The sequence below is a fragment of the Berghia stephanieae genome, chromosome 6, assembly GCF_034508935.2.
Source record: "Berghia stephanieae isolate SIO BIC M18660-M18661 chromosome 6, UCSD_Bste_1.3, whole genome shotgun sequence".
Lineage (NCBI taxonomy): Eukaryota > Metazoa > Mollusca > Gastropoda > Nudibranchia > Aeolidiidae > Berghia > Berghia stephanieae.
The window spans coordinates 18,219,987-18,237,486 of NC_088365.1; the positions used below are offsets into that span (position 1 = coordinate 18,219,987).

Consider the following 17,500-nt stretch of genomic DNA (forward strand, 5'->3'; position numbering starts at 1 on the left):
TAAAATTGTCACCATAAATGTTGTTTTTTAACCTATAATGATGATACAGAATGATTAAAAACGCCTAATATTGGTAATTAATTTTTTTTGGAAAAGACCCAAACCGCCCCTTAAATTATCAGTCAACATCATTGTTGCCAATGTATGGAGAATGTGTGATGTGGGGTCAAGTGAGGGCATTGCACCATCTGATCCAGAGTCCAGTCAAGACGCCATATTTTGAATTGAGGAAAAAACTGCCACTAATGATTATCCTTATACCGACATCCCTTAATTTTTGTATTTATTTCAAATTCCATTGTATTTATTTTCCAACAACACGTTTTTATATTTCACTTTCTAAACTGCATTACACAGTTTCTCTCCGCCTCCCCTCTTTTAACTTAAAGTACTGCGCACGTTTTAGAAATATCTATTATTCTATTTTAATTCGTGCTTCCTTAGAAAGGGGCATACTATTTCCTGCCCATCAATGTTTTGTTTATTTAGATATCTTGACAACGCCTCTACCACACGATCTCATTCATCTGTAGTGTTTCATTCATCCTGTTTTGTTGATAAAGGGGAAGCCCGAAACGTTCATTTGATCTGCTTTTGTAATTAAATCGAAGCTCATTCATCTTTAGTGTTTCATTCATCCTGTTTTGTTGATAAAGGGGAAATCCGAAAGGCTCATTTGATCTGCTTTTGTAATTAAATCGAAACTGACATTCAAATTCACATTGTTATTTATTTGAATTGACGACAAGAGATATTCTTTTATCAAGTGCCAAAAATCTAAAACTTTATATATGCATACTTCTGAACTTTAAATTCCCTTTTTCATTATTATGTCTATATTATTAAGTTATTTACTAGATATAATTCCAGATTATCAAATCTTTGAAAATTATTAAGTTATACTTTTCTTGGCTTTTTAACTTGGCTTAATGTTCCAACTCATTTCCATTTTAATATGTCTAACATTCCTCATTGACACAAGCCTAGGTACACAAATAAGATCTGAATGTCTAACTCAATTATTGCCCTGAATTAACATAGTTGTAATGGGTAATATTTTGTGTTAGTTTGAGAGAATTTCTATTACAAAACAATGGGCCCATCATAATTTGGATTATCAGAACTGCAACTAAGTGCACGTTGACCGAAACCATTCGCACTGATTTACTCTTTATTAAATGTACAAATGCAAATTTTCACTCTTTTTTTTCTTCCAACCTTAGACGTTCCCCATTCCGCTCCAAATATTGTAGAAATGAAGTGTAAACCACCCTCAGTTCCCAGGGACGCAGTCATGCATAGTCGTCCTAGGTCTTCATACAAACTTGGCGACGTAGTGACCATGAGATGCAATCGAAATAAGTTTTTGGTGACTACTACATGTCTAACCAATGGTGAATGGTCCCGTGTAGGGTATGCTTGTACAGGTAAGATGTTACACTTAAAACACTATTGTTACAGAAAAATTTCAGCTGAGAATGTAATTTTTTTTTAAAATGTTGTAAAACTGTGCCATCCTTTGGGTCCTAATGGATTATGACTACTAGGCCTGGCCAAAGAAAGACAAAGCAAAGCAAAGACCGATTTCTAAGGACTTGACTCGCGTCGCCAAATGTGAAAGAGGGGGTTGGGGGGGGGGGGGGGTAATCAAATCAGGAACCTAAAGGTCTGAAACAGAATTTCATACCACAAGACCATAATTTGCAATTAACATAATCAACATCATTCGTCCTCTATATCACTTTACTATGAAAAAAAAACAACATACGTTTAAATAATTTTAGCAAGAAGACTCGTCCTTCAAATATCGATCAATAAAAGAATCGCTCATCATGTCAAAAACTCCAAAACCAAAAACTGCGAAGTCTCAGATTTGAGAGTTTTTGACAAGGTGAAGGAAAATTTAATTGGTCGATATTTGAAGGATGCGTTTTCTGTCCAAAGTTTAAAATCTTTGTTTTTTTTTTCCGAGTACGCCAGTATAGTGTATGGTGTTTGTTTTTACTCTTGCCGACTGTGACAACTTACCGTTTTCTACTTTTCGTATGATTAAACATTGCGTACATTAATAAATTCTACTTTTTATTCTGACAGAGTGTCCAATTGGCTACAAACCCTATAAAAACAACTGCTATGGTTTCCTGAACAAGCAATTAGACTATGACGCTGCTAAAAAGGAGTGTGCTACGATTGGCGGACATCTACCACGGCCTGAAAGTATTGAAGAAAATGATTTTATGAAAACTGTAAAGTAAGTCAAATGTATATCATGACACTATACTTTTGGTGAACCTCAGTGAGATAGCTCGTAGCCATCGTTATGTTATAGCCTGACACGGAAATCCAAAAAGACTGGCATTTTGACGTCATTATTTGTTTTTTGCACCGCTAAGTGAGTTGTCGTTAGTAGAGCCCATGGAAACAAGTTATTTCATTGGTTGAACTATTGAAAACAACTCACGATTTGTTTTCTTTTGTGGCCAAAGACTGGCATTTTGACGGCATTGTTTGGTCAGTATCAGGCCATAACTTTACGAAGGCCACGGACAGCTAAAAACTGTGAAAATGTATCTATTTCTTACCTTATTCAGTCCAGTGATGTTTGTACGATAAATATGAGTCGGGTAAAGTCTTTTACCTTCATTGCTAATAATTTTTAGTGGCAATTTTAAACGGCCATTTGGCATGGAATAATTAGGTTTATCAATTGTTTTGTTTGTTTGTTTGTTGTTTTGGCGTTTTATTAAATATTACTAACTTTTACCTGTTTAACAAACACAATGAGATGAATAAAACTATTTTTCACCTCAAACTGGCAAGACAAAGTGAACTTTTAAAGGCTACGTGGTAGAGAGATTTTACCACCTGTTTAACAGTATATGTAATTATAATCATACCCTCATCCCTGTTTACATTTATTGTATAAAATCGAAACTGCTATATAAACATATGGGATTATTGTTTTATTTTACAATTTTATATGAATAAAAATCCTAATAATAGTGACCTAACAAATGTTTGTTGCCATCATGATATGTGCTGTAGCCAAGGAGAGAGAGAGAGAGAGAGAGAGAGAGAGAGAGAGAGAGAGAGAGGAGAGAGAGAAATATATATATATATATATATATATATATATATATATATATATATATATATATATATATATATATCTCACGACCTTTATGACTGTAAACCATCCCATCTTGAATCATTAATTAATTAATTATTTTACTGTAAACCTTTCATTATTCGACAAGCAAGGATAGTTATTGGATGCGGGAGCTTCTACATTTCAAATAATCCATTATTTATCCAATTTGATAATAGATTCGTTACTCCTAGAGCTACCACTAATATTATACGACTACTACAACAACAACAACAAAAACTATTACTACTACTATTATTATTCCTCCTTTTCCCCCTCCTCCCCCTCTTCCTCCTACTACTACTGCAACAACTATTATTATTATCACCACGACTACTACTACTACTACTACTACTACTACTACTACTACTACTACTACTACTAATACTACTACTACTACTACTACTACTACTACTACAACTACTACTACAACCACTACTACTACTACTACTACTACTACTACTACTACTACTACTACTACTACTACTACTTGTACTGCTACTATGACTATGTGTAAACAATATGATACACACATGCACACTCATTCACTCACACACATACACGGAGTCCATCGCCGTTACCCATAACCGACACCTCTCTGCTCATTCTTAATACTTCCCCATTCGTTTTAATTTCAATATCAAGCGCCATGATCTGCTAATGCTTGGCTACGACAGTAAATGAATGTTGTGATACGGCAGCCCCCCCCCCCCCCCTCTTCCCCTTCCCTTCTTGTAACATGTTATGTATAAAGTACTCTCTCTCTCAACATAGGCAATAACGTATATAAATAATAAAGTTCCCTTTATTCATCCTCAAGAGGCGATTTTGTCTTATCTATTACAAGGGAAGACTGGAATAGCACAGGTGACAACCGCAGCTCAGCGCCGTAAATTGAGCTATGGAGAGATGGCTTGTTGAAGGCCACACAACGGGGTGAATATTCGAACTAGTTATCTTTCGGGTGCGAAACTAAGACCATACCGTTGAGCCTCACTGCCTCCCCTCACCTTCCCTCCTCTCCATCAAGTTGTTTTGACAAGTCATGGTTTCCTCGAACTGTTTTGCATGTCCCGAGGAGTTCGACGAAACCGTGCTGGAGTCTAATACTACTACAACACACACACACACACACACACACACACACACATACGCAGACAGACACACATATCCTCTCCATTCCCGCACTCTCTCTCTCTCTCTCTCTCTCTCTCTCTCATTCTTTCTCTCTCCCCGCCCCCCCCCCCTCCCGTCTTCCTTATCTCGCGCCTCTTCTTGCATCCACACCTGACGCCCTCTCCTTACATTTACATTGTTTACATATGACGAAATGTGATATATTGTAAATTTACATATTTGTGTTTGTGTTTTTTGTCTCCTGACGAAGGCCAAGGGCCGAAACGTTGTTTGTTTTGTGTTGTTCCCTTATATATGAGCGACATCTACTCAGTATATTTTTCCCTCCATTTTACTGGCTCATTTAGGCACCTCTAGCTTTGGTTTTACTACAACTTCCACTGCCACTTCGAATACATTCTCTACTGCTGATGCTATTTATGTTTCAAATAAATGTCTTGTAATACATAAACAAAAGAGAGAATGCATATCCAAAGTCTCAATGACGAATTTATAAATGTTAACTTAAAATTTTTATACCTCTTTTCATAAACAAAAGTCAAGGTAAACTCACATGGTTTGATGCAAGGAGGTACAAACCCGGCGAGCTATTGAAATGGAGTGATGGTACAACAGTAACATGGTTAACTGGTGGGTTTGGTCTGTAAAATAATAATGATAATAATAATAATAATAATAATAATAATAATAATAATAATAATAATAATAATAATAATAATAACAATAATAATAATAATATTAATAATAATAATAATAATAATAATAATAATAATAATAATAATAATAATAATAATAATAATAATAATAATAATAATAATAATAATAATAATAATAATCACCATCATGTATGTATATATGTGTGTATGTATGTATATATGTATGTATGAATGTATCCATATAAGTATTTATGTGTATATGTATGTATATGTATTTATGTATGTATGCATGTATGAATGTATGCATTTTTTATTTATTTAAGTATGTGTGTAGGAATGTTCGTAGGTAGGTTGGTTGGTGGATTGGTATTAGGTACGTTCCCACGTAGTTTTTGATGTTACGAGCTGCATCATTATCTTCACGATTTCTGTTTTTATCTCAATTTTCGTTCTTCATGATATACCCATATATGCTTTTAGTTTTTTCGCACTCCCCCTCCTCCTCCACTGTTTAGAAGAAGCACACAGGGCAAAAATCTTACTTTTACTGTCTTTTTAGACTCCCTCCAACTAAAAAAAAATGACTTTGATCATGTATTCCAACATGCATTGTCAATATCAAGACTTATTTTAGCAGCACGTAATAGTTTTGGTGAGTACCTTGGAGCAAGCGTCCCAGTCACCAAAATAGCAATACAGTCATATTTTACCAGTTGGCTATTTCAATCGTTGATGAAATTAACTATCTATCTCTCAGAAGTCAACAATCTTGCTAGTTCACTGACGGAAGCGCCTGCTTAAAGGTACCCAACCACACAACCATGTTATTTTAAGTTAACTTGTTTTCAACGAATGTTGGAATAAATTATTCAATTTTTTGTTTTGATTGTAGTTTATTTATTATTGTTTGTTGAAAAATAAATCAAGCAAAACAACAAACCTACATTATTTGTAAACAGTAAGTTGCAAAATGGTTAAAACAGTAAGTGAAATTTAACTGAGAAGGACTATTGAGGTAGAACTAAAATTCTTGAAATTAATGGCACAGTTCGTAATGTCAAAAAGTACATGGCCGAACAGTTTTATTTTAGGCTTTAAAAAATGAGGACAATTTGAATTAATTAACTGGCCTACTCTGTAAATAATTCGGCCAAAAATGTCGTCCTTAAAATATCGATGGATTTGACCGACCCTCGATTTAGCAAAAATCTCAAACCCGAGACTTTGCGAAAATGAGTCCAATTTAAATTGAATGATATTATCTAATTGAAGGACGAGTTTTCTGGCCACATCTTTTAATACGGTACGTGATGTTTCAGAGTACGAAGAGTAACTGGTTTAATTTCTATACTTTTTTAAATGAGTTTATGTATGCTTTTCAGGAAAAGCCCGTAAATATGATTGTGGATTTATCAATGAGAAAGGCGTGTGGAGCTCGACAATGTGTAATTGGATTGCTCCCCAAATGTACCTCATTTGTGCTGTAGACAAACTTGGTAAGCTTGATTAAAATTTTGATGAATGGCCAAGTCATATGTCTCTAAAAGTATGATGGAATAAATACGATACACGAAAAAATATTTATGTTATCTGATTAGAGTTTTGTATTATTCTCATAATGAATTAGCTTAGGATAAAAAAAACAAAAAACAAAAACAAAATAAAAACAAAACAACAACAACAAACAAAAAAACAACAACAAAACTCTATTATAAAGTTTATTAGATTGTTTGTCATGAAATAACCTCAAGCCTGTTTTATTTATTTCTGTTTATCAATTTGTTTTTCGATAGTATGTGAATTGATTTCCGTGCTGAAACAACTGTTGTTTTTAGTTTATGAATGGAATAATAATAAATAATAATAATAATAATAATAATAATAATAATAATATAATAATAATAATAATAATAATAATGATAATATATAATAATAATAATAATAATAATAATAATAATAATAATAATAATAATAATAATAATAATAATAATAATAATAATAATAATAATAATAACAAAAATAATGATATTAATAATAATAATAATAATAATAATAATAATAATAATAATAATAATAATAATAATAATAATAATAATAATAATAATAATAATAATAGTAATAATAATAATAATAATAATAATGTAAATCATATGTACTGGGCCTATTCCATATACAAACAGTTCTAGGCGCCTTTTTAATACAAACATCAAAGCTACAATAACAGGTCGTAGGTACACCAAACATGCTCAAGATGTTCATATCATGAAAAAATAATCATTAAAAGGAAGCAGATTTTAATCTATCAAATATTTTCTAACAAAATTTGTCTTAATATTTGTCTTAAAAGTAGTTTCTTTATTGCATTTTCTTAAGGAATTTGGAAGAGAGATCCAAAAAGAAGGTTCAGCATAAGAAAAAGACCTATTTGAAAACTGTTTGGGTCGTTTTCTGGGAACAGTTAATCGAAGATGATCACTCGATCTTAAAGATTTGGAAGGAGCGTGCAATGAAATAAGGTTGCATAAATATGAAGGAGCAGTTTTGTTGATACATTTAAAGCAAAGAACAGCAATTTTATAATTGAGTCTTAATTCAACAGGTAGCCATTGAAGTGATAGTAACATGGGTGTAATATGATCTGTTGCCCTTTTTCTTAGAATGATCTTAGCAGAATGATTTTAGGTGCCCTGTAATTTGTGAAGGAGATAGTTGGAATATTATTAAGGACCAAATTACATTAATCTATCATAGAAACTATAAATGATGAAACAAGACTTTTTAGAATTTTTACTATTTTAAAAGTTTGATAATTGTGAATTTTATTTTCTAAGTTCGTAATGCACTATTATCAAATAATTTGCTGATTTTAACATATTCGATGCTTTTGAACCAGGAACTGAAGAAAAAGATACAATTTTCAGAAAAGAAAACATATGTCTGTCACGAAAGCAACTTATAATCAACAATCTCAAGGCAGTTGAATATCAAATTTAAAAATAATGCATAAATTGTATGCAAAGCAAAGAGAGCCATATCATTGTGGGAACTTAAAAAAAATCGTAGTGATAAATTAGCAGGAACTGGTGAATCATAAATATTTTAAAAGTTTGTAAAAACACTACCAAACATAGCAGGGACGAAAAATACAATTAAAAAGCCCCATCCTACCTAGTCGAGAAGGCTGATTATTTGGGATGGTTTTTTTTCTTGTACATAATTTTCTTTCTTGCTTTGTTTGGCACTGTTTAATACTCAGTTTTTCATAAAATCGTATTGCTTAGTGAGGTAGAATTCGCATCAAAGAAAACAGTTAAAAGGCAAAATATCGAGACAAGTCGTGTCCCGGCGTTTTTATGTTGGAATGACCTGGATGAAGCTTGTTCTTGACACACACTCGCAAGCGTGCTTAAATATCTCATTTGATAAGTCCAAAGCATTAAAAAAATTCTATAATATTATACCTCTTTGTTTTGGGGGAAAACCCGATTTTACTATAGCTTAGTAGTAAAAATGTTACGAGACCTCCCTATTATCTTTTGCAAAAAGAAATAACAGTTCAACAGCCGATTATACTTAAAATAGATTTGACGCGTATTTTCACTACATTGAAATTCTTCAATTCAATTGAAAATTCAGCATCTATTTGTTTATTTAATAGTACTAGTAATAGCTATAAATTTTTATTGTCCTCAAAAATGGAAAAATCTTTAGTGGTTTAATTGCTCAAACAAAAATAATAAACATAAATGAAAATGTCTGGATCTTTTAATAATATGATCTCATGACATTTTTTACTTCACAATGCACACAGACATCTTTACAATTTAATACAACAGGGTACATAATGTTTTAACGCATTTAAATTTATAAATCAAAATCTATTTATTGATGTTTTCATCTCTTGATTATTTCAAGAAACTTTCTCATTGTATTGTAAATGATAATGGCGAAAAACGATAAATAAACTTTAATTTCCCCTTGAACTGAAACTTCAATTTCATGTTAAGCTAAAACCCTCTCATTATCAACTATAGGGAACCAAAATCTTTCTTATCCAGATTTCTTTTGTACGTCACATAAATTGCAGAAATTATCTTGCAAACGGTATCATAACTTATTGCTCTGTTGTAGAGCTTGTTTTGCTAAACAGAATTATGTTTAGTTCGTGATTAGCTTTTATTTGAGTTAAGAGTTTTAAAAATTAATTCTTATGTTGGTGGGCTATGACGTTTTGGGGTAAAATCCAGAAAATGGTCGGTAAGGATGGGCTTAAAATGATAGACGCATTGAATTCAAATCATTTCTTTATTTCATTTATATCAACAGACAACGTAGAGTGCAATGATTATTTAGGAGACGAATGCCGAGCATTCATGGAAGACAAACCGTCAATGTGTTCAGACCATAAAGATTTTTCCAGAGCTAACTGTGCCAAGATTTGTGGTGTTTGTGGTGATAAATGTGAGTAGCCTACATATTTTTAGTTCCAGTGGGTGAATACAAAAGGTGCACCTTGGCTGGAGAATTTATATCACGTATCTATACTTAATATTTGATTCGGGGATCAAAGTTGTTCCGTACAGCCCATGTTAAATGTTAGCCAACGAGCACAGTCTTCTGATAAATCTAAAAATTATAAAACTATTTTTAAAGGATTGATATGCAACTATCTTACAAAACTTATTTTACAATCAACTGGAAACTCTTTCAAATTAAGAAACAAAGGAGCAGGCACTGGTGTAAAACAGAGATCTGAGCAAGTGTGTATGAAAGGCACCAAACAAATCAAGAGAGAATAATATAAGAAAAAAAAACATCCCAAAAACTAAGACTACCCACTCGAAGGATGGTAATTTTTCTTGTTTTTCTTTCTTGCTTTGTCTGGCACCTTTCATACATATTAGTTCAGATGTTTGTCTTAATTCTGTCACCCGTTGACTCAGATTAATATTTATAAAATCTGGTGGGCTGTAATGATGTTTGTGAATCGGTATCAGTCCGCCCTGTTGTCCCATTTATATAGCTTCGCCCCTACATAATTTATTATTTGGCCGACATTAATCATTGATGGCTCAAAAGATTCACCGTGATCTGTGTTAATTTACACAATGCGGTAGTATAATCATTAGAATGGATGAGTATCTTTTCGAAATAAACTTTGTTTTCCCGCAAATATACGGGTTTTTAAACTGGTATTTACATATATATATATATATATATATATATATATATATATATATATATATATATATATATATATATATATATGATTGAGGAACAAACAGGCAGGTTTTCGGGAAAACCGTTCAACCACCGACCAGATTGCCTCTCTGCGAATGATAGTCTATCGAATGGAACTCTCCTCTTATTGTCAACTTCCTAGATTACTAGAAGGCTTTCGACAGTAATTGCAGAGCAACTTTGTAGAAAATTCTGGCACATTATGGAATCACTGAGAACTTGGTAAACCTTATTAAGGAAATGTCTGAAAGAACAAGCTGCAGGGTTGTACATGAAGATCAACTTACTGACAGCTTTGAAATTAAAACTGGTGTCAAGCAGGGATGCTTGCTCTCGCCATTTATGTTCATCTTTGCCATTGACTGTCCAGGAAACCTCAAAATAGCAAAGAAATGGCATACACTGGACCCCTGGACACAGTTGGATGATCTGGCTCTTCTGTCTCACACCCAAGACCAGATGCAAGCAAAAACCACAATTATAAACAGCCTCTCGGAATCCATTGGTTTAAGAATTCACCCTGCAAAGTCAAAGGTCTTAATGATAGGCACACATCAAAGGGAGCAGATTAAAGTAAATTAATCAGGACATTAATGATATTGACACGTTATGCTATCTCGGAAGTATAATTGACAAGGAAGGAAGCAGGGAAGCAGAGGTAAAAGCGCGGATAGGAAAGGCACAGGCTGCATTCACATCTTTGAACAGAGTTAAATATATCTTTCTTCGACTACAGCTAAGACTTTTCAACTGAAATATGAAGTCAGTCCTACTGTATGGATGTGAAACGTCTAATGCATCGCAGGCATGTTTAAGGGAGATACAGATTTTCATAGACAGGCGCATGCGTAAGACACTTAGAATTAAATGGATGGATAGAATTAAGAACGAATCATTATGGAAAAGAACACACCAAAAACTAGTCGGAGAGGAAATAGGAAAATGACGATGGATGTGCATTTGACACCCCCATCAGAAAGAATGAATTCACTATAACAAAGAAAGTATTGGACTGGAACCCTCAGGGCAGAAGATCAAGGCCACGGGGAACACGGAGAAGAGCTAGATAAGCTGCTATACAGAGAAGTGATAAGACATGGAACAAGATAAAAAAGAAAATTTAGCTCAAGATAGAGAGGGATGGAAACTGTTTGTTTCTGGTCCATACCCTGATCCATGGTGAAAACGTGAAAAGGCAATGATGATTATGATGATGATAATTATAATGAGATATATATATATATATATATATATATATATATATATATATATATATATATATATATATATATATATATATATATATATATATATATATATATATGATGCCTTTCAGAAAACAGTGAACATTTGAAATACCTCTCATGATGCTAACTAGTGATTCCTATTCATGTTTTTTTCCCCAATTTTTAATAAAAGATGCAAATACAAATTCCATTATCTACATTCTTAGGATAATATATTATTTCGTCTTTTCAACTGAACAGTTTGAATGATGATCATGAATGTGGTGGTGGAGGAAGAAGAGGAGATGGTTATGGTAGTTGTAGTGGTGGTAATGAGTTGGTCTATGATGAAATGCAACACGTGTGACACTGTAAATAGGCTCCAACAGTCGTGACGTCACTTCCCTCGTAATGACGCATGGTAACTGGTTCTAAACTATCCGAAAAATGGCGGTCTCCCTAATGAAATACTTCTCCAACGAGCATAAAAGAGTACCCAGAGGAGAAAAACATAAATCTGATCGTGTTTTGACTGTTATAAATTCTGATCACATGACATGTGAAAGAGTTATAACCAGCCTGAAGAAAAAAAGTACCGATTTTCTTTGTTTAGAACCAAGCTGCTCATTGCTGGGCGGACGTGACATCAGACTATTGAATCCTATTGGTGTTTCGTTGAGCGTTAGGCGCCATTAATATAATGGAGAGGGAAGGCGTTAGTCGCAATATTCTATAACATTTGATAAAAGGCAGTATTTTAAATTATGAAATCAATTATTTAATTCGTCTTCAGTCTTCAGGGTTCATTTAGTTATCGAAATTTCGAAATAGTAAAATAAGAAAATTACGCGCGGCATCGTGAGATAGCGTTGCCTAACTATTCCACAAAGGACTATGGATACAAATGTCTGATGTGAACAGGAATCATCCACGCTGTCTATATGTATTGATCTTATATAGATCATTTCGACTTAAAACCTTAGGAATTAATCACCAAGTACGAACTGTTCTGTGTTCACGACAGCTCAATTATGTGACCCATCGTATCGAAACGGTATTATTATAGTGTCATTTAGATGTATAAAATAGAATTTTTGCCAAAATATCAAATAATGAATAATGCCAGCTACATACTAAAATATACAGCAAAATAAAATAATATCTGAATACGCCAAAATATGATCTAATACATCTGATCATCTGTAATTGTCAAGTAATTTTCATCATTTGGCACACCTTGGCATAATACTGTTTGGCTACAATAGGTCACATACATACTATGTAATTGGAAAAGATTGTATTGGATGTCTTATCAACCTTTCAGCTGAATGTAAAGTCGCTCCAGTTGACCGTTATGCTAGAGCATCCACAAAAGACAGCACAATTGCCGTGGGTGAAACGGTTAACTACAGATGTAGGACCGGCACATTTACATTAAAAGGCAGTACAACAAGGACATGCATGGCAAACGGAAAGCTGACTGGAACGGACCTTGAATGTGGTGGTACGCATTTGTTATTTATGGTGCTTGTAATACATTAAGAATTCAAAGCAATTGATACCACTTTCTAACTTACTTATTGTAAACAACGATCAGCTCTTCTTTAGCCAATTCGGTCTTTTGCCGTGACGCAAAAGTTTAGATCAGTTTGTGTTTTTCAGGTAATTACATAGTGTGTAACCGATACATTGATTTGGAGCAGGGTGGTAATATAACCAATTTTGAAAATCCAAACTACTCCAAAAAATTTACTCATTTAAAAAAACGATCCAATTTAGAAGGGAAAACAATTACCGAGATTATCTAATATATACAGAGACATCGTCTGCCGCCTTCTCCTCTCTTATGTCTACAGCAACATCAGTTGCCTTGGATGCGCTTTCTTTGGGCTTTGGGTTTTGGAATCAACAAGTTGCATCATACGCGTTGTTACAAATTGCTTACAATTTTTGTGCGTCATGGCCATTCCACTGCGGATTCCTAAAGCGGCCTCGGGTATACTTTGCTCTAGTTGGCTCTTTGGTTTTGTTTGTATGTTGGTAACCAACGTCCTTTCATCTAAAGTATTGTAACAGGTGTGGTACGCCAATTCATAGTTGGCCAAATCACGAAGTGACTCATTTTGCCTCCCTCTAATCCAAAAATTCTCTCTATCTGTTACCTGTTCATAAAAGCTGGTTGCTCTTTTCAGTCTACAAATAAGTCATGTATTATTCTTTGCTCTGATATTCAATGACATCAGGAAAAAACAAATCGTTAAAAAATGGCTATTTTGGCAGATTCAGTATGATGATAGGGGTTGAGTTAACAAAACTTTAAAATCGGTATCTAGAAGCTGTCATTTGGTGCTCTAGTTGAGCAAGTGCTCTTCTAAAACATCTTTGCATCTTCTTTTGAGCTATTCATCATCACGGAAGATTTCCTGATTTTCTGAATGTTGAAACAAATATGCTTTGAATTTCATGGCATGAGTAAATATTCATCCAAAGTCGATATCTTCTAACAATTTTTGGGTGCCATCAGGATGGTAGAGTCTCTCATGAATGCTTTAATGGCGAGTGCATAATTGCATGTCAAAATCTGACAGGTCAATGTTGGTGTGTTGGAATTGAGAGAATAATCTCAAACTCTTGAACAACAACTAGAGGTAGTTTGTGTGGACTTGTATCATTTCTTTTATTAGCATTGCTTTGAAACCGGTCTCATACTCTTTTTGATGATCGTAAAGCTTAACATATAGCGGGTATCTACCATTAAGCAAAAAATGTTGTTCATCATATTTTCTCTCACTATCCATCTTATTGAAGATAATCTCTAAAGGAAAAGATTATGCCCCAGACATGGTATATTCATCTAGAAATATTGTGTTGAAAACATTTTCTATGACTCAGATCAATGACAGAAAACCATGCTGAAATCTCACAGAAAAAGAATAGTGATGCTGATAGTAAATGTATGGCAGCATTTTGGAAAAAGAGGACCTAAAGAAAGGAACACATTTGTAGTTGTACACACTGGTGATGCAATTTTTATCATTCTCCACAGAGAGTTGTCACTGCCAATCTTTGTAGTGGCACCATCAGATTATGCAAGCCCTAAGCAGTTTTCTAGACTTTGAGTCTGAAATAAAGCGCGAAGACATCGCAGGTCAGACAGACACTGCAACCGTTTACTTAGACATACTATGTGTCTAATTGGGAGCCAAATATCTTTTACTAGGTTATTAGATATTCAAAAAATAGTTTACTGCATGAACATTTAAAAAATTATTTCTTAAAGGTAAAATAATCAATGGATTTAAACTTAAATTGACAATCCGAATGTGTCAAAATAAATTTAAAACAGGAAGTTTTGCAGTAAAGTAATTTAATATGGCAACCTTTGTGACAGATATGTGCATCTGAGAAAGTGGTGTGTTAGAATTTCGTTGGGGTGTTGACATGTTAAAAAGTTTTGTTTGTTAAAATTTCAATTTAAATTAATTTTTGGATTAAAAAATCTCGAGGATTACATTACAGTCTTAAGGGTGGCTTATTCTTGCCTTAAGATATACATTTTAGAAACTTCATAACAGTAAAATGTTATTTTGAAACCGTTTGTTAAGTTCAACTCAACTTGTTTTTCAACATGTGTCCATCCAAGGAATGCGACATCCATTAAGAAACATAATAAAACGTTATTTTAAATAATCAAAATGTCCTCGAATATTCAGACTTATACCAAAAATATCAAATAATATAAAAAGCAAAACAAAACAGCCCTCACCTTCCAATAAAATGCATTTTTTCTTTCAAAGGCCTCTTTTATTATATTCTTCTTTATTTTGCAGAATGTCCCGCGGGGTACGAAAAACACAATGGTTATTGCTATGGCTTTATTGACAGAAATATAAAGTTTCATTAAGCAGCTAGAGAATGCAAGAAATGGAATGGCTACGTAGCATCACCTAAAAGCAAAGCTGAAAACGATTTAACGTTTTCCATTGGGTAAAGTTTAAAGCTTAATGTTCATATGTAACCTCTCACTTTGGCGTAACTATTTATCCTATAATAGCTTATCTGTATAGACACAGATATCTGAATCTTACCTAAATTACCATATTGCAAAACCCAATATGACACTTGCCTGCTGCCCATATGTACAAACTTGAAAGCATAAAGATTGTAATTACCATTTTACTCACGTGGAGGACAACATTTGTGTTCAACCAAAGACCAAATTACGATGCAACTGGAACCCAGTGCAAGGACAGAATACTAACTGTACGAGCTAAACCTGATTGGGCAAACATTGATTACATGCTTAGGCATTGAATGTCTCCAGAGGCGTAAGATATTTACACGATTACATTACCCTTCAAGGTAAAGAAATCATTACTCCACTTCGGCATATCATTTCTAATAGTAATAGCGTTCTGTGACTTTCCACATTATGGCCACATGACTAAATGAATTATCCCCAAATAATAATTGATCATTCCAATTTCACAGAGGCCGCAACTTAGACTTATGCTCATCTCATGCTTAATGTACATAGGGCTGTTGTTGTAAACTTGACAGAAGTCCCAGGATTCAGAGTTTTTTTTCCAAGATTAGGAAGGAAAAATTTTCTCCAAAATGTGAAAATACGAGTCTCCACAATGCGTCAGTTAACTTATTAAAACCGTACATTTGTTCAATACATTGAGCTGATACCGACTCTTTGTCTTTTGTGTTTATTTTACTATATCAAAACCAGATGATCCCTCTGGAATAAAAACAATTGAGTGAAAACGAGAATGGTAGGCAACCTTAGTTAAATATCATGAAAGCTGGCGCTCATTTCCTATTGAATTATTTTGATAACAATTTACTTGGTTTGTCTTTCCCAATGCTGTGCTTATTCTCTTATAATTTTATGGCCAGAACTAAATATCAAGTTTAGAAATTAAGGAGCAGGCATCAGTGTAAGATAAAGATCTGAACAAGGTTGTATGAAATGTGCCAGACAAAGCAACACGTCTGACCGGTAATCAGAAGGTCTGAGGTTCGATTACGAGCCGAGGTGGACTGAATTTTGACAATAGAGAATAAAAAATTTTTTCGCGGCGGTGGTGGGGTTTGAACCTGCAACCTTATTGGTACGACAACTCCGCCTGGCAGGTGAGAGCGTGGCTCTACCGTGTGAGCTATCCACGAACACATAAAAATATTCGTTTCAAACCCAAAGTCATTTCTAGATCCCTCTCTCACCCACTTCTTGAGATCGCCGATTCGTTCGCCACCATCGCGAAGTAATTTTGACCAGCAGTTAAGCTTAATAGCCAATATTCTCATCACAAACATATAACATAGAAACGATTGAGACATTGAGTATGCTCCGGTGTATGGGGTGAATTTTTAATTCAGAAAAGTGAGTGGAGCAGGCACTTATGTTGGTAACAACAAGATATGAAGTGAGTAGAAAAGTGCCAGAAGACAATAGAGAATAAAAATTTTTTTCGCGGCGGTGGTGGGGTTTGAACCTGCAACCTTATTGGTACGACAACTCCGCCTGGCAGGTGAGAGCGTGGCTCTACCGTGTGAGCTATCCACGAACACATAAAAATATTCGTTTCAAACCCAAAGTCATTTCTAGATCCCTCTCTCACCCACTTCTTGAGATCGCCGATTCGTTCGCCACCATCGCGAAGTAATTTTGACCAGCAGTTAAGCTTAATAGCCAATATTCTCATCACAAACATATAACATAGAAACGATTGAGACATTGAGTATGCTCCGGTGTATGGGGTGAATTTTTAATTCAGAAAAGTGAGTGGAGCAGGCACTTATGTTGGTAACAACAAGATATGAAGTGAGTAGAAAAGTGCCAGAAGACAATAGAGAATAAAAATTTTTTTCGCGGCGGTGGTGGGGTTTGAACCTGCAACCTTATTGGTACGACAACTCCGCCTGGCAGGTGAGAGCGTGGCTCTACCGTGTGAGCTATCCACGAACACATAAAAATATTCGTTTCAAACCCAAAGTCATTTCTAGATCCCTCTCTCACCCACTTCTTGAGATCGCCGATTCGTTCGCCACCATCGCGAAGTAATTTTGACCAGCAGTTAAGC

The 17,500-nt window shown here is 34.2% G+C and overlaps 1 protein-coding gene across 1 annotated transcript in view; it reads left to right on the forward strand.

The window, feature by feature from the left end:
* LOC144975787 (uncharacterized) overlaps positions 1-17,500 on the forward strand; it is a 46,587-nt gene that overhangs the window by 25,918 nt on the left and 3,169 nt on the right. The window contains exons 16-22 of the mRNA XM_078919975.1: positions 1,224-1,427; positions 2,095-2,251; positions 4,824-4,915; positions 6,324-6,437; positions 9,268-9,402; positions 12,733-12,912; positions 15,239-15,395. Coding sequence (XP_078776101.1) covers positions 1,224-1,427; positions 2,095-2,251; positions 4,824-4,915; positions 6,324-6,437; positions 9,268-9,402; positions 12,733-12,912; positions 15,239-15,312 — 956 coding nt within the window. The 3' untranslated portion in view covers positions 15,313-15,395. The remainder of the gene's footprint in view (positions 1-1,223; positions 1,428-2,094; positions 2,252-4,823; positions 4,916-6,323; positions 6,438-9,267; positions 9,403-12,732; positions 12,913-15,238; positions 15,396-17,500) is intronic.